This window comes from Falco peregrinus, chromosome 4 (assembly GCF_023634155.1).
Source record: "Falco peregrinus isolate bFalPer1 chromosome 4, bFalPer1.pri, whole genome shotgun sequence".
In the NCBI taxonomy this organism is placed as follows: domain Eukaryota; kingdom Metazoa; phylum Chordata; class Aves; order Falconiformes; family Falconidae; genus Falco; species Falco peregrinus.
Window position 1 is genome coordinate 110,916,910 of NC_073724.1, and position 23,953 is coordinate 110,940,862.

At 41.6% G+C, this 23,953-nt stretch overlaps 1 protein-coding gene across 1 annotated transcript in view; it reads right to left on the minus strand.

Moving 5' to 3' along the window:
- Nucleotides 1–2,768: 2,768 nt before the first annotated feature.
- FAT3 (FAT atypical cadherin 3) overlaps nt 2,769–23,953 on the minus strand; it is a 419,039-nt gene continuing 397,854 nt past the window's right edge. Inside the window, 6 exon segments of the mRNA XM_055802271.1 lie at nt 2,769–9,445; nt 10,065–10,100; nt 12,717–12,776; nt 16,424–16,537; nt 18,669–19,324; nt 20,333–20,486. Coding sequence (XP_055658246.1) covers nt 8,826–9,445; nt 10,065–10,100; nt 12,717–12,776; nt 16,424–16,537; nt 18,669–19,324; nt 20,333–20,486 — 1,640 coding nt within the window. The 3' untranslated portion in view covers nt 2,769–8,825.

A 23,953-nucleotide genomic window follows, 5' to 3' on the forward strand; every position in this document is an offset into this window, starting at 1 on the left:
GCTGAGCAAGCCAAGAACTAGCCAAGTGGGACAGCTGGAATTAGCTTCTGTGCAGCTGGTTCTTTGTACCTTCTTTTTCACTAGGCAATAGCTGTTTCCACGGAGCTTGGTGGACTCAGCTCTAGCTTGTAAAGTACATCTCCCATGGGAGGTGCCTGTGGCTCTCCATTGGCTCTAGTGGGAGCTCAGGTTAGGTGTGCTGGAGAAAGTAATTCCAAAGATGCTGGAAGCTAAAAGTCACATCAAACTTACAATTCACATGCCTGTGGATTAAGACTCCCTTAACTGACTTGCATTTGACCATCCGCAGCCATACCTCACCTAAGAAACATGGCAGTGGCCTTGGGGACACTGTAGCATTTTCCCTTCCATGGCTGGCCACCACATCTTTGTGTCTGGCTCACTGATTACTATAAGGAACCCTACTAGATGACCTCTCCTCCACCACAGAACCAGGGACATAAGGGTTTCATGTGCTGGAAGGAAGAAATTACTTAAGTAGGCTCTGGAAGCCTAGAAAAGGAAGCTTAACTGGGGATATGAGCTAAATATATGTATAGAAAGACCCTTGGTACTGCTGTGGAGAACATACATCTGAAGGAGTTAAACTGAGAGGAAGAACTTGAAGTTCACCTGATGTTACATTTTCCTCGCCTCCTCTCCTATGAAACCATGCACGTTTCTCCCTGCAGCCAGGACCTCTTCCTTCAGCAGGCTGATGTGCCTTCTGGAAAAGGCTTCTTCCTTGCAGCACATGACTGCTGGCTGAGAAGAGGTAGGGGGTTTCTAGATGGCTTTCTTTGAACTTGAGAGAAAGTCACAGTCATTGCACTGATTTTTTCCCCCCCATTGCATGGCAAGAATCGCGGCAGGCAGGATGAAAAGTGGAAGCAGGAAAGGTGTTACCAGCAGGGAAAGGTCTTTCTTTGCTTTGAAAATGGAGATGCTCAGTACATTTGCAGGTAGGAAGGACTGTCTCCTTTTCACATCCAACTGACCGATCCCTAGGATACTGCAGAGCCCTTCAAGTTTTTCTGAAGGGCCGGAGATGCCACAGCCAGCCACCTAACTCTGATTTTCACATCGTTTTGCATGACAGATGTTTCTGTGGAAATAAAGGAAAAAGCTTCTGTTTGAACAACTCCATCCAGGTCCACTGAAATCACTACGGCTGTCCTTTCGGTGTCTGCTCCTTTCCATTTTTTCTCATTAGATGTTACCTCCTTAGTTTTAGACCACAATGGCTTCTGCTGCTGTGTGACTTTACACACTAGCAGCACTGCAGTGTTAATGGGGAAAGCCGGTTTCCACCCTGTGGGACTAGGTGTGCTGCAAGTTTACACAACCTGTTACCGTTACACATGGAAGGAAGAAATAGCTTATTTTTGGCCCAGGTTAAGGGGACAGCCAGTGGTGGTGGTTCCATTTCTACAAGACACTTAGATGCATTTTGACCTGTTTGCCATCTCGATTCTCTTTTTTTCCATCCTAAAAGAAATACTGATGTCATTCTGTATCTCTAGCTTTGGACATTAAACAGAGGCAAGAATTTTATGTCATTTAGTCTTGAATGTTCTCCGAATTAGCCTTAGTTCCTCCTACAATGCTCTGCTCCGTCTCACTGTAACAGTGAGACTCCCTGATTGTGCTACTTCTGCTACCACAAATATTGCTGAGATGGTGTCAAAATCTATTGGGAAAGGTGGGAAAGAAGAAGAGCTCCTCCACAAGCAGGGAATATAGAAATATAAAATTATATAGGAAACTGGCTGAATTAAGGGACTTAGCCGTTGTAGGAAAAAAACTTAGGTATTCTTGAGAAAGAGAAACTTCTAATGTTGACTTGATATTTTGCCTTTCCATAGCTTAAACTTCTGTTTCAAGAATGTTGAGAGGGTATTTGTGCCTCGGGTGGTGGGTTGGCTGAAACACTGCTCTGAGTCCAGCATGTTTTAATGGAATACCATGCTGATGGCTGCACCCCTCCTCCCCAGCAGGACGAGGTGTGCTCCTGGCTGCATCATGGCAGGTTGTTCAAAGAGCTCTGGAAGGAAGACCACCGCTTCTTCCTACATTGCTGCTGGGCTTGCCATGCTTCAGTCCAGCCCAGCTGGGGAAGCTTGGGCTTTGGAGCTGAACAGATGTGATGATGAAAGAGAAGTAGATGGGGTAGCTCTGAATGCAACACCCTGAGCAGACTGACTGCCGTGCCTAGCACAATGACAGCTCTTTTCTGGGGCAGGGCTTACACCCTTAGGACTTCCCACTTGAATTTGTCCCAGCCAGTCCCAGTTGCCAGTGCCACAATGCTGGAGGATAGAGATGCCCATGGCAGGAGGCAAAGCTGTCCTGCCCCTCTGTGTGCTTTACACACCCGTCCCAAGTACCCCCACTAAGCAGCTAACGCAGGACAGCTGGATTGCCCCTGAAATTGTCTCAGTCAATGTAGCACCCTATCTAGATGGCTACATGATATGATGATGCCTTTTGCATCGTTTGGGGATGTGGATTTAATTAGACAACTGCCTTAGCATACACATACCAGCCAAGCAACTCTTGGCAAGAGAGCTCCACAGTGTGAGTAGGGGCCCCTGTGGAGGAATTGCCATGTAATAATGAAATAAATTTCAAGAGTCCAAAAAGGTAGCATTTTCTGCAATGCTGTACACAGGGGGCAATGAAACACTACACCCCTTGCAAAACTGATGTGTATTATCTTGTTCCCTCCTTTGAAAGTAGGAGAAAAATCAAGAAATAGTCAACACAGCTGGGCTTTTCTTTTTGTTTACTTGGAAAACTTATTTTAACCATCAACTTTAGCAAATTTTGGCAGTTACAAACCTGTACACCTTTTTTTTTGTTGTTGTTTTGTTTTTATAGCAAAAGAACACAAGACAATACTGCCAACAGCAATTATGAAGGAACAATTAGTTTTCCGATGGACTATACCCACTCAAAGTGATAAACCTTCCCTTTTGCATAAGGTTGAATTTGTTGTCATTGGATAAATGACATCTCTTAATACCTACTTTAAATGGCATAAAAATCATGTCTCTAGTTTTTTGTGCAAAACACATTCATTTGAAAAAAGTCAATAAAAAACATCTTCTTAAAAACAGAAAAAAGTTAAACAAAAAGAGCTGAACCCAAAGGAAAGTTACAGTACATTTTGAAATGATTAAAAATTTTTCAAATCTAAAACTTTTTTCTTTTTTTCTTTTTTGCTGTTACTTTAAAAGTTTAAACCAACTTTGATGACTCTTTAGAATTATATCAAACAAACAAACAAACAAAAAAAAATTAAAGCATCCTGATTGGCATCAAATATCTACAAAAGCCTGGTAATTTGAAACCATTATATACATTATTTTATAAACTTCTTTTTAAACACCAAAACATACATCTTTTACAAACCAGCCTGCTTGCAACAGGTAAAATTTACAAGACAATCTTTTCCGATACAGTGCTTTAAAGAGAACTGCTTTCACTCCTAAACATCTTTGTCACCTCCTGAAAAGCGGCAGTATGGGCTCGTTGCATTGTTAAATAATAGCGATTCAGGTATTCCTATGACAGAAGAATGCTACAGTTCTGAGGGCTCCAGTCTCTTTCCATAATACAGTTCAAGTGCACTCTTAACACTGGTAAAGATTACTTATGGCCTTTGCGTAATACGACTATTTGCAATTATTGCTTTTCATTATTACATAAAGAAATGAATTTAATTTCATTTCCTCCCCCTCGCCCATCCCTTGGATGATGCAGCTAATTTACTAACTGAATGGCCCTTCTGATAATGGAGATGTTAAATGTCGAGTTTATGGAACACAGGCTAAAATCCATGGGTAATGGACAATAGTCTAAATTTCTAAGGCTCAAATCACAGTTTGATGTATTGAGAGGAACAGAGATGCAAACAGGCAAAAAGCACAGTTCTACTGCATGGTAAATGATGGTAAACCATCAGAGAATGAACCTGAAGATGTAGCGCTCTCATTGGAAACCTATGAAACATCCATTATTACTCAGTGAATAGTTCAAAAAACCACCAACAAAGCACAGATGTGCTTTCAATACTGGTTTTAAATAGCTTGTTTCTTCCATTATTAAGGATGCTACCTTTTCAAATGAGCTCAGCAGAGCTGGTCCAGGGCACCTTCGACTCTCTCTCCCATGACTGCAATTGTTATCCGCTATAAGGATACGCTATAGCATCCATTTAGCTTTTTCAGGCAGGAGCCCAATGAGGAGTAAAGCTGTGTTTTAAACCATTTGTCCTGTCCAGCCCATATTTCTGTTTACAACGGAATTTATATTGAGCCAAGAGCAACAATTTTTTTTTGTCATATTCTCAAAGTTTACCACATGCCTGGCTCACAGAGACAACAGGCTGCTGCCTCCCCATTAATCGGCATTTCAGTGGCATGTTTTTTTTTTCACTGTGCTGCACCCACTCTGAGTTTCTGACTGGAAAGGGTACAAATAAATCAAGGCTAGCACTACTTCACACTATGCTAGAGAATTTAAAGAAGGGGAGAAAAAAATTCTGAGGATCAAAATTTAACTTGTCTGTGTGACACGCAGAGGGGGAGAGCCCACTTGAGAGATGGAGCACACAACGTTCTGACTTCAGGAAAACAGTGGCAGTGAGACACCTTTGACCCCTTCCAGCCTTTTACTGCAACTTCAGGTTAAAGAAACCCATGGGATAATTCTGGATCAAACAAGTCACTAATAGGAATATTTTTAGGAAAATAGCTCGACTGCCTGGAAATCACAGTACTGCAATTGGCACATCCTCCTGGTTGCCTTCATATGCTGTGTCCTACTGGAGGATCCTATAGGAAAGCAAGTTTATGGTGGTCTGCTAGTGGGGCTGCCCATTTGGCCCCATGGGAGGGAAGTGATTCTGCAGCTCCCTGGTGTCACCTTTGGCTCTTCGCCCTGCTATAGGATACTAGCTCAGAACAGCAATCACATCCAGTATCTACAGTTTAGGGGGTGGGATGTTTGCCTTTTTTTGTTGGGTTTTTTTTTTATTTTATTTTTTTTTTTTAAGAGGATATTTATAATACAAAGGCAAAATAATTAACATATTTAAGAAAGGTATATAAGCCTAATTTTTCCTTTCGCACAACGCCACTTAATGTGGTACTGGCAGCATTTTAATCACAATAGCTTCTTCCATTGCCAGAGTTATCAAAAAGGCTGTCAATGTGCATGACGCTCTCAACCTGATCCAAACACAAAGAACAAGTACACTTTTACTGAGACCGACACACCCTGGCAAAGTCTGCAATTTCTGATACAGGACTGTATTTGCATTTTAACAACTTGATTATTTCTTTTTGTTGTTTCTTTACAAAAAGCAAAGACTGTCTTGATCCTGAGACTTATAATCCACTGATACTCAAAGGTACTTTATTAAGTCTATGACACTTACAGATGATTCCGAAGGAAAATACCGTGTAGTGGAGCCATCTACAGGAATGTGCGTTGAAATACAGACACACAGGGTAAGCAGAGGTGTGAGGGGAAGCTCGAACAGAACTAGTGATCTGGCAATGACAGTTAGCAGCGATATAAAAATCATCATATGGCAGGAAAAGAAATATATACCGTATGGAATAAGATGAACACCAATTCTTACATTAGGTTATGAATGTGTTGTTATCTTCCGGGTTAGAAGATTACGGTTTGTCCATGTAGAGCAGTAATTAAAAAGAAAATAAAATGGTTTGGATTAACAAGAGAAAAGTTAATATGAAAATCTTATTCCCTAAGAGCTATTTCACCTTGAGATCTGCATACAGATCTTATCGTTGTCAAAAAGAACCAGAGCAATACCAGAAAGGCCACAGAAGTACCAATATTCACAGAGGGGCATCTGTTTGAAGATGGATTACGCCTATTCAGTTTGGAGGGGAGGAGATACTGAGGTATAGAAATCATGACCGGGACAGAGAAGGCTGAACAGGTGATCCTTGGCACCTTCCCAACAAGTTGGCGTTTGGTGAAATGAAATGGCAACAACATCAAACCAGAAAAAGTACTATACATTGTATTTATGCATATTTTACTAGTAAAACTCACTACCAACAAGATATTACTGAGGCAACAAGCTTGGTAAGAAACATTGATTTTTTTTTTTTTTTTTTTTTTTTTTGTATGGCAGTTGCTAGGCTCCCATGGTGTTCTCCCTCATGACACTTTTGATATGTCCCAGTAAAGGTTTGATACCGGTGTTTCAGGCTTAAGAATCTTCACTACAGAAATCAGATGACAAGTACGCTTCATAACTAGCTGGGGGCTCAAACAGAACGAATTGCATAATGGATAAAAATGCCTCACACCAAAAGTGAGTAGAGGCAAACCTCATGTAAACTGCAGCCCAATGCTAAGACAGCACTGCAGCCTCAGAAAGTCATACCAGCTTTAAAAGTGCAGCTAAATTTGCAGCTTTGAAACTCAGATGTTCCTACACTTGAAGAGACATCAGTCTAATTGCATCTGCTTTCCTGCAACATGGACTTCATGAACAACGCAAGTCATCCTCTACCTGTGCCTCTGGGCTTGCCAAACCATTTCATGGCTTCTTGGCAAATCCCTCAGCTCCTTGCAATCACAACACAAATTTCTGGCTTTTTTTTGTGGTTTTTTTTTTTTCTTCTTGAAAACACAGGGATAGTTGCAGGGAAAAGGAGTTGAAATGTACCATGAGCACATTCAGAACATATCACTGTTACAGAAGCATGTTTACTTTGAGAAGACCAAGTGACATTCATAAATTCAATGGACAGGAACTATTTGCAGACAAGTACTTGGTAATACTTGTATGTGCAGTACATTCTTTCTAGAAGTTCATTCAATTTATTCATGTACCTGTATAATGAGCTGTTCTCTAGTGAAGCATTGCTGCACGTTTCCCCTCAAAATACCTGCAACAATCTTTCACAGCTATACGAGCTATTGGAGGGAAGCAGCAACACATTGTACCTACTCCGACAATTTTAGAAATCCTGTTTTATTAAAAGTGTTACAAGCTGCAATTATTTAAGTTACATTCTATTAATAATTTCTTCGTGTTGGGAGAAATTTCTGAATAAACACTTTCTGCATGTCAAGAAATGGCCCACAATTTAATTTTGAATGAAACTCCAGTCAGTCAAGAACATGCCCTGGAACACAGCTGCTGAAACTACCCAGTTAAGACGTTTGACAGAGAGACAGGACATGGAAAACAGCAGAAGAAAGCTGTTAATCAATCTGTTCCTCTGTAACAACAATTTATGTATTCGATAGCTTTTCAGAATGACTGTACTATGTCATGGAAAGAAATGGATGAAACCCCAGCAGTCATGCAGACTCACGTTCACTGTAAAAGGTACACAGATGCTGTAAAATGCAATGGTAAAAACATTTTCATAGCACCGAGCAACAGGTATATATATTCCACTTTAATACACTGCGTAAAACCACCACATTTCCACATTGTACTTAGCTGCTTAGGCCCAATCAGTGTGAAAGGCCATTTACTGCAATCAGGCTGAGGGAAGCGTAAAAGCATACAGATGCTGTGGTTTTCCTCATCCCACAAAAGTATTCTCGGGTCTGCAAACAACCTTTGGAAGTCCTCAAATACTACGAAATCACACATCCAGCGGAAAATCTAGGGCCAGATCTCTGGCCGCAGCCCATCCGTGCAGTTCCACCCACTGAGTCAGTTTACAGCAGCTGAGAACTCATCCCATAAACTCTGAGGATGGACGTTTGCCAAATGACGTTAAGCTAATGATTTGAGCTTACAGCAGTGTTATATGCAACTTAATTGCAACTAATTTTACTGCAATAATTGTAAGCATGATGACTGCTGTTAAAGAGGTGACTGCCCAAGCAAGGAATTTCAAAGAAATCAGCGGCGCTTTGTAGATGGGTCTCCCAATGTTTTCGGATACACGTTCACATTGCATACAGGAGTCGAGGAGGCTGTGCATAGGCAGCTGAGGCAAAACGGGGCCGCTGCTGAGCCAAACCCTGATAGTTCTAGAAGTCTTCATGGGTGAAGTTACGTACGCACACCTGACATCTGGTTTTACAAAATGTCAACCAAAGTAGGCCAATTTGGAGTAAATATATGCTGTATATATGTGTTGCTCTATATGTACACACAGTAGAATGAAATGCTATGTAACAAACAAAAGTACAGATAAATATTTATGGGCAAATGACCGGTCACTCGTCTTTGATACGTCAATTTGTAAATGCTGTTTTTTCAGCCACCTGATGTGCTGTACACAGCAGTTGTTCACATCAGTGATCAATTGCTTTCACTCTTTCGCTGACATAAAATTTCATGCAACAGTGCATCTCAGAATGATCCATACCAGTTCCTTAATACTGTGGGGAAATCATAACACTGTAACACTTTTAATAATACAATACAAAAAAAACCCCAACAAAAAACAAACCAAACTTTGGGGGAAAGAAAGAAATTTTTAGCAATTATTGTTTCCCCCTGCCTCAAAAGCTGAGTTTTACTCTTGGTAATAAATAGAAGGTACATCCTGTCCAGATTGTCTGTAACAATTTTGTGATGTATAATACTTAACACAATTGGTCTCTTTGTGTCTGCACATACAGTATCATTTCTGAACAAGTTAATAATGGGTTATACTGTATTTTTGCCTTGCCCAATATATATAGATACACCTTCAGCAAAGTTTCTTCTCAATATTTATATCATTAATTGGACCAAATGACGGAAAAAAAAAAAAAAAAGAGGAGGAGGAAGAAGAAGAAGAAGAAGAGGAAGGAGGGAGCTTCCTTTACACTTGTGTCTGATGCTGGGTCTCCACAAATGGAATGTGAACATTTTCTAGGTTGAGTTCCTCCACACTTTCATAGTCACTCATGGCTACTTCGGAGTCATCAAAGCCGCAGCTGGCTGAGACGTCAGAGGAGGAGGCATCTAGAGAGTTGTGCAACGATAAGGGCATCTTACCTGCACTAACGTTTTCTGTGTTCTGGCTTGGGCCAACAGCAAAAGTACTAAATTCGTTCCCTGACTGAGACCCAGCGGTGTCCGTCTCATTGGGGAACTGGTGAGGAGGGAGGTATTGGCTAGGGTGGAAGTGCGGCCGTCGCCTGCAGTCGGGGCTGAGCGTACTTGCCATTGAGACTGGCTGTGAGGGCGGGAGGGTTTCATATTGGTCCGGATAATCCTCTGGAAGAGGAGGTGGTAACTGGTCCTGGCTTAAAAACTCCTCTTCGTGAGGGGGAGGGTAGTCGCTGTCAATGTCGTAGCCACCAAGGTAGTAATCTGTTTCCAGCTCTCTGGTACTGCCATGATGAGCCGAGCCTCCATCTGCCGTCTCAAAATTGGGCACTTCCTCTATGTCGGACAATCGAGCACTTGGCATCCAGTCAGAGGTATCCCAATGATACGCTGCAGCAGGAAAGAGAACCACAGCGCCCTGTTAGGATGGGGCCACTAATGAGAACAGTGTCCTGCATGCACTCGCCTCTTAGTCCTGACAGCACATTCAGATCACAGCATGCGCCACAGGCCATCGACACAGGTCAGCCATGCTCTGACCGGAGGGGTAGGGGAGGAGAATAAACTGCATTATGATGCTAATGCAAACAAGCCAAGAAACAAAACACAGCCATTCTCAGGCATTTCGCTTTTTAGGATGCTACTGGGTCATATTAGAAACTATGAGTCCAAGAAACCAAAACACAAAAATCTCTGAATTAATGTTTTTCACAGTTAATTGAAAAAAATCTAAATGCAGTCAGCATGCTTATGGTATCACAACTAGTCTCCCCTTCCACCTCCAATGACTACTTTGCTTCAAGAAAGTGTGCAAGCAAATAATCTGATCGACTGAAAACTGGATCCTGGAATCAAAAAAAGTAGCTGGCCATTCTCATGCAGCATTTGAACCCAAGAGAATTCAAACAAAAGAGGACACGTAAAGCAGTTCAGGAAAAAAACAGATCAAGTCGGTTCCCTGCCCACCCCAGCCCAATCCAACAGGCAGAAAGGGTCTCAAAAAAATCACCTCTGTTGTAGTTCTGTCCTTGATCCATAACAGACACTGTCAGATACAAAGTGAAAAGTAAAAACTGGTAACTTGCAACTTGTTACCAGCACTGTATTACATGTGAAAATACAAAACTCTGCATGCATATCTAAAGTACAGCTGCCTCACTGTCATTTTAATACGGTTTTTATTTGTTCTTTATTTTAGCAAACAAGATAAGCTTGCCCAGCCAAATGCAGACATACATAAAAAAGTATTATCTCTTTCGTATTATATTCCTTTTCTATCATATCTTAATTATTTACCCTCACTGAATAGATACGGAATAACGTTAGAGCTGGAATTCTTAATACAAAAAGGGCTATCCACCATCTCTACGTTTTATAATTGTAAAGTACATTTCTCTCTCACTTGTTCACTTTGAAACAGAAAAATAAGAATCTACCATTCTCAGGGCCGGTTCAAACAAATCTGGGCCCACCTGGGCTCAGATACCATGGTGATGGGCACGGTATAAGAACCTGAATAGAATAGAATACAAAGCCATTTAATGGGGCCATCAGCTACAGTGCCCCGCAACCCCCTACCCACCTCCCACCTGCACTGCCATGCTAGCTGGTGGGGAGGGAGGCATTCCAGTATGGAGAGGGTGCAGGGGTGGGGGAGAGAGCAAGGAAGGAGTTTTTATGTGAGACAAGAGCGGGGAATAAGCTGCAGCGTTTTCTAGATGAGATGCTCTTGTTCAGCCACATGTTATTGGGCTTCATGCAAGAAGTCACTGGGCAAGGTCTCTGGATGGCATTGCTGGAGGAGGTCTCACCAGACAGACCTTTGTGGCATTACAGTACTTAACCTCTGGGGCTCAGCCACAGACGAGGGCAGAGAGTAACATTCTCCAGGCCTCCGTCTACTAACACCACTCTTGCCCTTGCTTATCACCACATGGTGCATGTGGTGGTGGCAATTTCTTCATTAGCTCGTAGCCGGACAGTAGCTTTCTATCTGCTCTGTGTTAGCTCGGGGTCAGGGGGGATGGGGCTAAATGCAGGTTTAGCAGCAGTGTCTGAACCGGCCCTAATCACTCTTCTCCTTCTTCACTTCTCTCTTTTTTGTAAAGTGGATTTTGCTGTCTTTCGGTCAGTGTAATGACATTGCACCCGGGATGTGTCGGATCCCTCTGAGCTGTGTGGTTTCAGGATGCAGGAGAACCTCGCTAATTTGCTGACTCGCACAACCTCGGGCAGCTCCCTGGGGAAGAAGCCCCATCCTCCCGCAGCTCCGCAGCTGAGATCCTGTCTGCCATGCACCGGGAACTCCGACGTGGCTAACTATTCACCGCTTTCACCAGCTCTGCTGCAGAACATGCCAGATTCATAGGTCTCGTAGGAGGAACTGGGAAGCGGGCAAAGCATTTTCAGTGACAGCCTCTTGAAACTGCTGCCAGACTGGCTTTTTCTGACCTGTAAAGCATGACCGGGAACCAATGTGTTTGCTTGAGCTTTCCTTTAGGAAGGCAAGGCCATTTACACGCATCTGTGGTGTCTTTTCAAGGTTATTCTTATTTTTTTGAATGGGACTTTCATTTTGAATTAAGCTTGGCACGTTCATTTTATTTGATAGTGAGAAGAATGGCACTCTCACACTTCAGGAAATCAGTAAATACACTACAGACAAATAGTCAAGTACCATCACTAGGTAGCAGTAGAAGTGCTTTTCAAAATGGCAGTGAAACTGACTCAAGAAAAAAAGTCAGTTGTTTCACAAAAATAATTTACTTGATCATCTTGAAGCATCATGCAGACTGGAGTAGCTGAAGTCTGCAAAACCTGGCTTAAATTTGCTAAAGACAGATGAAATTTTAGACTTGTGGATAACCTGAGTTGATGTTGAGTTGACATTTTGCCAAGGATAAGATAAATTTTCTGTAAAAAAATAAAAGTAATGTTTATCTATCATGCATCACATTTCCTCAGTGCTTTACAGAAGAGGAAAACAGTGATATTCTCGCTTTACAGGTAGGGAAGACAGTTCATTTGTAACATGATGTGCCTGAGGTTACCCAGGAGGTCAGTGGCAGAGCTGAGTGTTGGGTCCTTGGACCCAACTGCCATGCTCTAGTCAGTGGGCACATCAATCCCAGGGGAAAGGCAGTGGCAGGCAGTGCTGCCTTGCCATGGGGCATCCTTGGAGTTGGGCCTACACATCTTGTATTTGACAGTGTTAACTGGGAGAAAGCAGCCACCTCTCCTCTCCGTGTGGTTCCGCTGGAGTGCATAACCCAGCCCTGCTGCAGCCTGGGATACTTTACAGCCTTCCTCTGTCTTCTTCTGTTTCTTAGTCTCAGCAGCCAGGACAATCTCAATGATTTGGCTCCATTACCAACCTAATCCTTTTCTCTGAAGGCAATGGGAATAAGCAAGCGAAAACATTGACTTGAGCAGAGGAGGATGAAGGCCTTGACACCTTTTCTACCACCTCTAATTACCCACAGATATTTTGTTGTACATCCCTCTGGCGTTTTCATGTTTGGTGGTGAACATGCTGATCTGCAAAACCCGATTCCTGCCACAGGTTTGCTGGTCAGTGTAGATTAGTGAGGTTCTGCTGGAATGTTTCACAATGAAAACAGGAAGCATTGTTGCATAACAAGAAAGAAAAAAAATTAAATACCTTCATTTTCTATAGTGTCAACAACATTGTTGACAAGCTGTATGACAGTCACTATGGAAGCTTGCAGGGGAGGGAAAGCAGAAAATAAAGGGAGGGGAAGGACAGCTTCAGGTTAGTATTTAAAACACACATCATATGTTACCACAATAAATTCTCTCAGACAGAACTGACACTGAAAAAAAAATAAAAGGCTGCTGACCAATGCATGATTTATGCAGTGGGTTGCAGGACATTTCATTTCAGATAATCCCATACATTTTCAGAGTGGTGATAAATTCCAAACCAGCATTTCCAGAAAGGCATATGGGATGATGTGTATCACCTCATAAATTCAAGCAGACGGGCCAGCTGATTCAATTAACCAAAGCAGTATCTTGTCTACCTGACACTAATTTCTAATACATTCTTGCTTAAAGGCCTCCAGAGACAGTGCCATGTGCTCCAAGGGATCATTATCTTTTAGACCATCACGCCATCCGAAACGGTGCTAAGCTCGATCTGTTTCCTAAGAGGAATGTTTTACTTACTTGCTATTTGTGCTGTGCCGTGTAACACCTCTGGGACATTAAGCAGTACTGCTGTAATTAGGAGGACATGTTCAAGTAGGTTTGGTTCAAATTTTGATCTGTGATTGACAGATTATTTTCACAAATGCTTTGTGTGTATTCTGCAGGTGTTTTACCAAAACATACCTTTCCCTTGAAATAATATAGACTGTGCAACTGTTAAACGTGGAGTCCAGCTGACCCACAACGTGTGGTCCTCTAGATGATCTGCATTTTGGACCAAATAACACCCCTGCCTTTGAGGACCTGAAATAAAACCTACCAAAACCAAAGGAAAGGTCTGGTTCAGTGGGCACTGGATCTGTCCCTTTGTCTTTAAATATGAGAAAACCAATTGCTTTGGAGCAGGCTAAGAAGGGGATCAGAAATGTTGGGTAAGACATACATTGTGTTTCACACAGCCAACAGACTCAGAGGTCACAAGAAACATGTTAACAGTAATAGTGCCGTTCAAATATATGTTGAATATTTTGACATCTTTGTTAAATTTTGGGCATGAGATCAAGGATCTCATCCAATTTCCTTGGTCCCTGTGAAGTCTTGGCAAGAAGAGCCTCAATAAAACAAAGAAACCATGTTCTATATCTATGTTTAGCATGTTTACGCTATCAACAGCATTGGTAATTGAACAAGGGAGACTTGTAGTGGCTAAATGCATAATAAACATTAGGGAAAAAATAAGTAACTCCATGCCAATAGCTGCTGCAGGGCTGGGAAAAGAGACGGAGGGCAGCTGTAAGCTTTAAGAGGAGAACAACCAGGAGTGAAAAACATGAAGGTCAGAAATCAGGGCCAGCACAGTCTTCATTGCAATTAAGGGTTTGCTTTGGTGGGAGCTGAGCAGAGAACGTTCACAGAAGGCAGGGAAACTTCTACCCTAGGCAGCTCAGTGCAAGGAAATACCCAAATGTATCATTGCTCAGAGGTAAAAGCTGCTGTTACCAAGAGCACAACCATCCATTGGCCTGCAGTGAAACAGTAACCTAAAAATAACACTTCTGTCACATCCCCCCCCATTCAAAACAGCTTACTGTGGAAATCTGTAACTTGCCTTTAAAGTGACTTCCAAAATATTATTGCTGAAAGTGCATAGCTTTTTTTTTTTTTTTTTTTTAAAAAATATTTGTGGCTAGTATTTTTGCTTTTTGATCACAAAAAATACTACTAACTACTCTGAGCAAGACTAGGGGAGCTAAGCACTTTAAATGCAGTAGAAATGAGGTGGGGAAAAAAAAGTATGTTCAAAAACACATCCAATAGGATTCTGCATGGTGAGACAACCCCTACTCAACCCAAGCACCATGGAGAGAGTGAGTTGAGGCTGCCTGCACCTGACACAAACTCAACAGCACAGGGCTGCTCACACCTTCAGTGGGATGCGTCCCAGGGCTTCTCTGGTGTGAAATCAGAAGTGATTAACCGGTTTCACAGGACAGTGTTAGCAAGCCATTTGTACAGCAGTGTGACAGAAGCATGTCCTCCCTGCTAGCCATGTGAGCACCGGGCGGCATTGCTCTCGGCTTTGGAGGAAGGAGTTTGGAGAAGGAGCAGCCTGCCCTGTCTTCCCAAAGAGCATGGATGTTGAATTGCATTTGCTGTGGTTTCACTGACAACCTTTTAACCTCTGCAGGGATGTGAAACACATAGAATTAAAATGACAGATGGGTAGGATTTGTGGCTTCAAGGGGCATATCTGTTAGCCCTTTGGTACATGTATGTGAGCATGTTTATGTTTACTTATGTACTTATATTTTAGGCTCTTTCACAGCAACCCTTCCCTGCTGCTGCAAGAAAACCAGAGTGTGCAGTCTTGCATTGACCTCTGCAAAAAACTCAGATGATTTAAGTTTCTTCCCTCACTCTTCCTGAAGATATGGATTTGTTTAGACCCTGAACTAGAACTGTTATCTCTAAAGGCTGTATTTTAAATGCAGCTTTCACAAAAAAGGAGCAAGCACAGAAGATCCAACCTAGCTTCAGTGGGAACCGTGTCACTGATTTAAATGGGGGCAGGATCAGATGCTTGAAAAGCCTAATTAGAATTTGGGAAATCTAAAAAGTAACTACGTACAATAAATGACCACATGGATAATTATTATAAAGGGAATTATAATATAAATATATATTATTAAAATAATAATAATTATAACAATTATGCTAAAAACGCTGAAGGATTTTTGGGGGTGGAGGAGCAGAAATGCACTGAGAAACTTGACAAAAATACTCATGATGCTTCAGCCACAGCTGAACCAAAAGGAACTGCAAGTGCACTTTGTTTTAAGTGCTTTTTCCAACATTTAGGAGTACCTAGGGAAGAGCTGCATGACATGACTGAGGAACTCAGTCTCAAGAGAGTTCATTAACTGACAGCTGAGGAAACTAAGTACAATTTCTTTGTGCTGATCTCTTCCTGTGTATCTGAATGAGGTTTCCCTGACATCCATCATCCCTCCCCAGCAGAAACATCTTGCCTTTTCTCAGACCCACCGCTCAACATCCATGGGCTGTAGGAACAAATTTGCTCTGATTTTGTAGGCCTCTTTCAGGCTGTGTATGGCTCTGCCCATGTCACCCACTGAGATAATGATGTAGGACATGAGAGCAGGCAATGAACATGCACTGAGCAAGGATCTAATGGTGCTCTATTGTTCGCTGAGCTGTGATTGCCAGGGAGAGGCCAAGCCACCAGGGACTGGCTCATCCACTCATTGTTGCTGCTGAGCACCAGCAGAGATTTCTTGGGCCCATGAATGAGACCTGGCAAACAGCAAAGAAAGTCCCTTTAATTTGACTGATGAAACATGAAAGTCATCCTCTTTCAAGAGGAAAAAAATGATAGAAATTCTACAGTTCCACCTGCAACCTATTAGTCAACTTGTATCTTGGCAACATGACTCTGCTGTGTCATACCTCTCATTCACTGTAAAGCTTGGTGCTGATACAACCACTCCAAGCATCGAGATTTTAATTACATTCCTACAATTTAGAAAATGGACACAAAGTGAGGGCTTGAACCCAGGACTTTCTGGCTTCTAGCATCATAAAGGGTTTCTAGATGTCACCTAAATGTTTTTGATAATATGACAAAGAGAGTTAAAATAGTTTTTTCCCCAGCATAACAAAGATAAAACCAGTTCTTACCATTATCATCACCAGAATCAGACTGGAAGGAACTGAGGGACTGTACTTCGGAGTTGCTGCCTTTATTACTTCCTGCAAAACAGGTCACTTCTTCAGCGTCATCAACCCCTTTACCTTCATTGACAGCAAAAACAAAGCAAAATGGTACTCTCTAGGTATGCACATTTGTCTATTTATACCATGGAGCCATTTAAACAAATGTAATGAAACAAGTAGCGTACTGGTTTTTTTGTCAGAATGAAGTTCTTTCCTTCAGACAGAGGAAATGACCTATTCATCAAGAAGGCAGCACATGAAGATACCTAGACTTTTGAAGTGTTTGAAGCCCAAAGAGCCTCTCAAGTGGCTGACACTACTGTAATCAAGGCAGAAACATCTGTATTCAGTATTGCCTTTTTAGATGACATGTAGTCTCAGCAGCAAAGAAAATGATGACTTAAAAAATGTGGTATAAACATCTTATACAAGAGATTACAGTTACATTTATCTTTACTGTTCATTTCCTAATTTGAGAGCCTCATTAAAGGCTCATTCAGTGCTCAATAAAGTTACTGTGCATCTTGTTATTCATATCAGTGGGCCTTGGATCAGATTTTAATGGCTCCACCACTGACATATAATAGATTATGCTTCAATTTACATTGCTTTTCATCAGGAACATTCAGTCTTGACAACTCTACAGTTTAGAAATGCAACTGCAGCCTATGGTATAAATTCTCCTGTAATTAAATACACATGAATAAACACATCCAACTACACTTTATATGAGTGATAATAAGTAACAGAAAAAGTTATCTTCCACAGTAAGCACAGAGATAGGTACCTGAACTAATTACAAATGGAAGCTCAGGTGCTGCAAACATGTAAGTACAGCTCTCCACCTGCTTGCTGTAGATATTTCTACCCAGCATGGGGCACCTCCATACAGTAAGGACTGATTTGCTCCTGCTGAGTAGCACAGTATGTAGTGGATGGAGCGAGTGCTGCAGTAACGTAGCTGCACTGCTTCCCACTCCTTGACAGCTGAGGTCCATCTCCATGGCATGGCCTCATGCTGTGCAGAAATTCATACAGATACCAGCAGCGTCTGCAGCAGAAACACCCAGGAGAATACAGAACAGAGCACATACGGGGGCAGACATGCTGATGCTTTCAGTCAGCAAAAGCATACTTAATGGTTAAAAAGGTTGACCACAACACAACTCTGAAATATAGCCCAAAGCAATGAAAAGTAATTCCTGTTTTTCACTAGAAGACCTTAGCCAATGTGCTGCCTTGGGTGAGGTGCAGGTCTGGGCACAGGTGTGAGACAGTGCCAGATTCCCTTCTCTATTCCTCAGTTCCTATTGCTTAAAACTACATGATAATGAAAGTTTCTGGATCATGTAATTTTATTTGACAGTTTCGGTTAAAGCTGTGTTTTAATGGGATTGTAGATACCTTAGGAAAAACTACTGTGAAGGTAAAACATCTCATAAAACCCCTACATGCTAAAGCAAACCTCTCCCAGTCCATGTTCTGACTTTCAATGACAGATGATGTACAGCCGTAACTCTTTTCCCAGCAACCCGGTATTTCCTCCTATAGCAGAATACGTGAAGTTTGCTGCATCTCCAGCAACTTGTTCAGGAATGGAGGGGGTACTGTGCTGTCAGGTGAGAAACCACCAGTGCACAAATAAGGTAAGCGTGGGGATCAGAAATTCTGTGATCACTCTCATACTGAATGCAGATGGGAAAGTTAATGGACTGAAAAGGTGATCCTGTAAGTAGTGCATGATTTTCTGCTTCATTTCATAAACACTGGAAGTACAGAACATTAGTTCATTTGTCCCTTTTGCAAAACAGGATTGCTTCTTGCAGAAGGTTTAAATGTTTTTAACTCCCTTGGGAGACAAACTGGTGAAACCTAGCAGAGTTTATATTTGAGAATTCTGCCCCAAATTATTTTTTTCCAATAGAATGATGATTGCATTGTACCACTTGAAGAACCAGTGCTCATAGCACTTATTCATATGTGCTTGCTGAACAAGTGAAATAAACGTGTTTAGTCATACTTAATGCATAGAAGTAGGTGTCTTGTATGCCTAGTTTAATAATAACCTTTCGAAATTAAACCAAGTCACTTCTTGGAGAAATGTAACAATTTTAAGCGTATCAGGTTGGAGCATTAGAAGTGCCACTTTACCTGCTGCACCCTGAAGGCAACCCTTACCTATGGCAGGAAAAGTGAGACTGGTACTTACTTTCTGTTCCAGCATCCCATGTGCTCTTCCTGATGGAATCACAGTCGGAGCGACAGGGAGACACAGCGGGCAAGTTTGGAGCTACGCTGCACACCACCACCCCCCGCCTGGCTGTCAGTATTCTGGGGGACTCGGGATGGAATGTCGTCATCTCCTGGTGCTCCACACCAAGCCCATCCACTATCTTGTCCAGGTTATTCCGCGAGTCACTCTGGAAGCATGGGGTATAGGCCATCGGCCTCACGGGGACCTGTGGAGGCCCAACCTCTTGGTAGATGTTCCTGCTGTCTCCGCTGTTCCTGATGTTCTTGAATTGGATGCCATTGCTCTTGTTGAGCAGGGCAGCCGTAGCTGGATCCTGTACGAGCGTGATGTTGTTGCGGGAATAGTTCTTCCTGAAAACTTTCTTGCGAAAAATGATAAAGAGGACGATCAACACAAATATGACAAACAGGACCACAGCTATTCCTATCAGCTCCTCCTTGCCCACGTACGAATGCCCTGCTTGTATATTGGGAACCACCACGGGGCGAAGACCACAGTATTGCCCCACGTAGCCAGGGGTGCAGTTACACAGAAATGAACCAAATATGTTGACACAGGAGCCACCATTTTCACATTCTTCTCTTTCACACTCGTTGATGTCTTCTTCACACCTTAAAAGAAGAAAAGGAGAGTTTGGAGTTTGGAGAACACCTAGCAAACAGCCCAGCTTGCCCACCATAAGTTATCTTGTCAGGGTGCTGCCATTGCAGTTAACACCTTGCTGGTGCTGGTAAAATGATCTTTTTATTATCATATTATTTAATAGTATTTAATTTTTTCTACAACTATCCCATAGCTTTTTAAGACAATAAAATGGAAACACCAAGAAGGAAGTAAGAGTTTAAAGCATCTGATAGGAAAAGGCTCCCTGGCCCTAAATGAGGCTCACAATGTAATACAGAATCTCAGCATTTTTATATTGTTTTTGGACCATCCCACAGGATTCAATACAAAATATTAGGAGGATTCAAGGAGAAAATGGTTGAGAAAAAATAAAATTAAAAAATCAGAGTACTTATTTAAGAGAAGAAGAAGATATGATGACTGTGTAAAATTATTTAGGGCTGGAGATAAAACGAGCAAATATTACAGAAGCAGGAGAAAAGAAGAACAGGAACTTTAAAGAGAGAGGAGAAATGGGAAGAAGAAGAAGATGTGATTATAAAAAAGGCAGAACAAAAAGTACCAACAGTAGACAAACTCGAGAAAAAAGCATGCTGATGGGCAGGTCAGGGAATTTTCTGTTTCTACACCAAGTATATGATCAAAGATAGGATTTTTAAAAATGAATGCAATAAACTAGGCTTTAATGTCAGGGCTAAGATGACTAAATAATTGATCCATTTTCAGAAAAGATTACATAGCAGCTTCAAGAGGCCTTATGGGATGGCTCAAAAAGCCTCTTAACACTTAGGTGTGTATATCTCAGTGAAAACTATCTGGAGATAACATCCTGTAACAGTAATTTAGGAGGCCACATTCAGAAAAGCATTTCTGAACATGCAAGCCTCACGGATTTCTCCATCCATTAGGTCATTAGGTTAGACTTGAAATAAGCACTAAGTTTTGTGTTATTTTTTGCTAGGTAAATCATACCCCACCTGGGGAGGGTCACTTACGTTACTCCTGTCAGGCCATTTTTGCAGTTGCAGATGAAAGCATTGCCAATGGGATCGCAAGAGCCTCCATTCCGGCATGGATTTGGGAAGCAGGCTGTGATCTCCGACTCACAATTCCTTCCCGTAAACTGGGAGAGGCAATTGCACTGGTAGCCTGGAAGGTGAGGGACACAGAGGAATAATCAGAGGCCTACCACTGTATCTGTCTGGAAGCAAGGGGATCCATTTGGCTACTTTATGTGAAAAAATATATTGTACTGTGGGGGGATGGGCATGTTTATACTCATTCTGGTACGTCTGTGTGGTCCACACTGAAGCCAGTCAAGAGTTTGTTTATCTGCGTTGTCTGGTAAACTGAAGCTCATGTCTACAACCAGTGACTGGAGGAACTGCTGTAGCCCAGACCATCCTGATTATCATGATTCACATAATAATAAAGGTCATCCATGAACAACTCTGGTTATAAGCAATATTATAGATCAAGGATGTATGCCCCAATATTTTTGAGAATGCAGACTACTTTTGCTGTTAGCGGCAGCCCACACCCCTTTTGGGCTTCACTGAAGAACAAATACATGAGCTAAAAGCTTTTCCACATCTGCCTTTTATGACGACAACACAATAGAGATGTGACAGTAATAAAACCCTTGATAGTGATACTTACCACTTTCCTAAAGCACAAAATCCAGGCATGAACTATAAACTTCCTAACAACAGCTGACCTGGGCAACGTCAGCCCTAATCAGAGCTGATTATGTGCAGTGTTTGCTATTAAAAAACTGATTAACCATTGGCTGCAATACATCAGACATAACTCCACTCAAGTGGAGGGGGACCCTGCAGGGGATTAAAGTCCTACTTCCACTTTTCTTGACAACAGAGGAGCAACATCAGCCTAAAAAATAGTTCTTAAACCCATCAGTTCACTCTACCAAGTATCAAACAACAAACTTACTTCCCCTCCCCCACCCCCACCCCCCCACCCCTTGAGGTTTCATGTGGCACAACGCCATTAATAATAACTTTATTTAAGGTCACAAAGAGATCCAGTGAGGCAGTGCATCTCTTTATGCTGTGAACTGAATGTTGAAATCTGAGTGCTTTTTCACTTGAAAAGAGCAACAAACATGCAGGTTGTGAAAACCGTGAGATAGCGAAGGCGGTCAAGAATCATTGAACTAGCATGTTTTCCGGGACATGTGTAAAAAACTTTGGCTGATTTTTTTTTAAAAAAACTACTTACTTAATTCAAATGTCCCAAACAGATGTGTAGGTAAGGGTCAAGCTCCAGTTATGGGGTTCACATACTTACTGAATACAGCATATTAAGCAACTGGAACATCCCTGCCATTAATAGTTAGAGCTGAAATGGTTGAATGCAGCTCAGTTCCGTGTCAAATTTCTTGAGATCAAGCTGATGCAGCTGATCCCTCAGTGGTAAGCCTTTTAAAGATGGTTTAAAAAACTTTCTGTATCTATACATCTGAAAAAAAACCCACCACCACAGCTTACTTTACAAGACACTGTTCTAGGAAAGAAGGCAGAGATTTCCAGCACAGTTACAAGGAAAAGAATTTCAAGGAAACAATATGGAAAAGCCCAGTAGAGGCATGAGGCAAAAGCAATTCTGCATTAAGACTCCCACATCTTTTATGTCCTATCTGGTTCAGTTCACCTTGTTTAGTTACTCTAATTGAATTCTTTCATGAGGACAGGCTTTTGAGAATAAACTTGGAACCAGACTTGCTGGTGTATTCAGTCAAGAGTCCAATCCTATTTAGTTGAAGATAAATGAAATAGATACTCAAATATCACGCTGTTTCGTTGTCCTGCTACAAGAAGGGAGATAGAAGCACTTCTTTTTGCAAGGCTGCAGAGTTAAGAAGAGAAAAGAAGAGAAATAATTCCACTTTGAGGATTCCTAGAAAGCATGTTTGGTCAGCATCAGCAAGATGGGATTATTTTTTGGTGTCTTCTAAATATCTCACTCAGACAATGTGAACAGCTTTCTGGACCAGTACAGATCTGAGTGTGAAGAATTACAAGGCTGAGACTGTAGGTAGAAATCACAGCATGAATAAATAAGGCTGTCTCAGTGCTTCATTTAATGACTGAACAGTGACATCTATAGTTCAAAAATTTACAGTAATGTTCTATATATTTTTTATGGTCTCAGTGAGTTTAAGCAAAACAAATTAATTCAATTATAAAACATTTTATTAATAAACAAATTTGTTGCCTTATATAATGGCAGAATAGATCTGTTCTTCTATTTGTTATCTGATATTTTGGACCTACATCACTTTAAAGTGACTTGAAAAGCTAGCTTTCTTTACCTAAGTTATTAGTTGCCAATCGTTTGTAAGACAAAGCCTTTGAATCACTTTCTTTTCATGTCTTGTGTTTGTTTCAGCTGATTAAGTTCTGGGTTCTCACTCTGGAACATATTCTGTTACATTTATTCACTGCAGAAAACTTGAGAAATACTGATTTGGCAAAAAAAAAAAATTGCTTTTACCACCAAGGAATATAGATATAGATATAGATATTATTATTATTATCAACAACTACTGATTACATTAAAGATGCAATAACTTCAATTAACATTTTATACTAAGAAGAGATGAAACTGATTTCTCCAGACGGGTCAGAGCTCTATGGGGCAATGGGTGAACCAGACCAAAATGAGAAGTGTGTTTCTGAAAGCCTACCCTTTTGACTGAGTTTGGTTTAATGATGGTGGAACTCAGATATCAGAAGATTGAAATATTCAGTATAGAATCTGAGTCTAGGGATCAAAGTTAGAAATAAAAAAGGCAATAAAACGAGACAGTATTAAATGGCAATATTTATCACTGACTTTTCCTCTTGTTGGAAGCACTGCCATACACCTGCCAACTCTGAGCCAGTGGCGAAAGACACAGAACTTTCCCGTGACACACATGCTCAGAGCTGCAAAGCATTCACCCGGGAGGTCTCCAGCACAGCCAAGTGTATGCTGAAATCCATGGAGTAGCAAAGAGCTGATCCTACGGCTCAGTACACAGCATGCATCAGCTCGGCCAGCAGACTTGCCAGACCTTTTATGCTTCTCCAAACCTCTCAGCAGAGGCTGTAATTTTGCCTGCTACTGCACATTGTAGCCACATGGCAATGATCAAAGGGCAACCATAAAGAAAACCCTTTAGGTCACGAGTGCATCTTGGGTATCACAAAGAACTTTTAATACACTTCTAATATTTCAGTAACGTATCGTGCATTTCTTCCAACTTGTTTAGCACAAGAATAACAAGCAAACTTTCCACATCCAAGATGAAGAAAAGGCTAGAGTACCCCATCTTCTCAGCATGGAGTGAAAAAACCCTTCCATGCAACCTAGGGCTCGCTTCTGTTCCCTGGCGGTGCTGAAAGTCTTGGAAATTCATCAACATTTGAGATCATACAGTCCATCTGAGTTCCCTCCAGGATATATGAGTATTTCATTTTGCACGCTGATGCTGGAAAAAAGTTGATCTGTGTTCTTCAAGGCAGCAATTTTTGTGATGCCATCACTGCATTTCTTCAGAGGGGACCAGTGGAAGAAGACAGAAAGCTCCGGTGAACACATATGCCATGTTACTG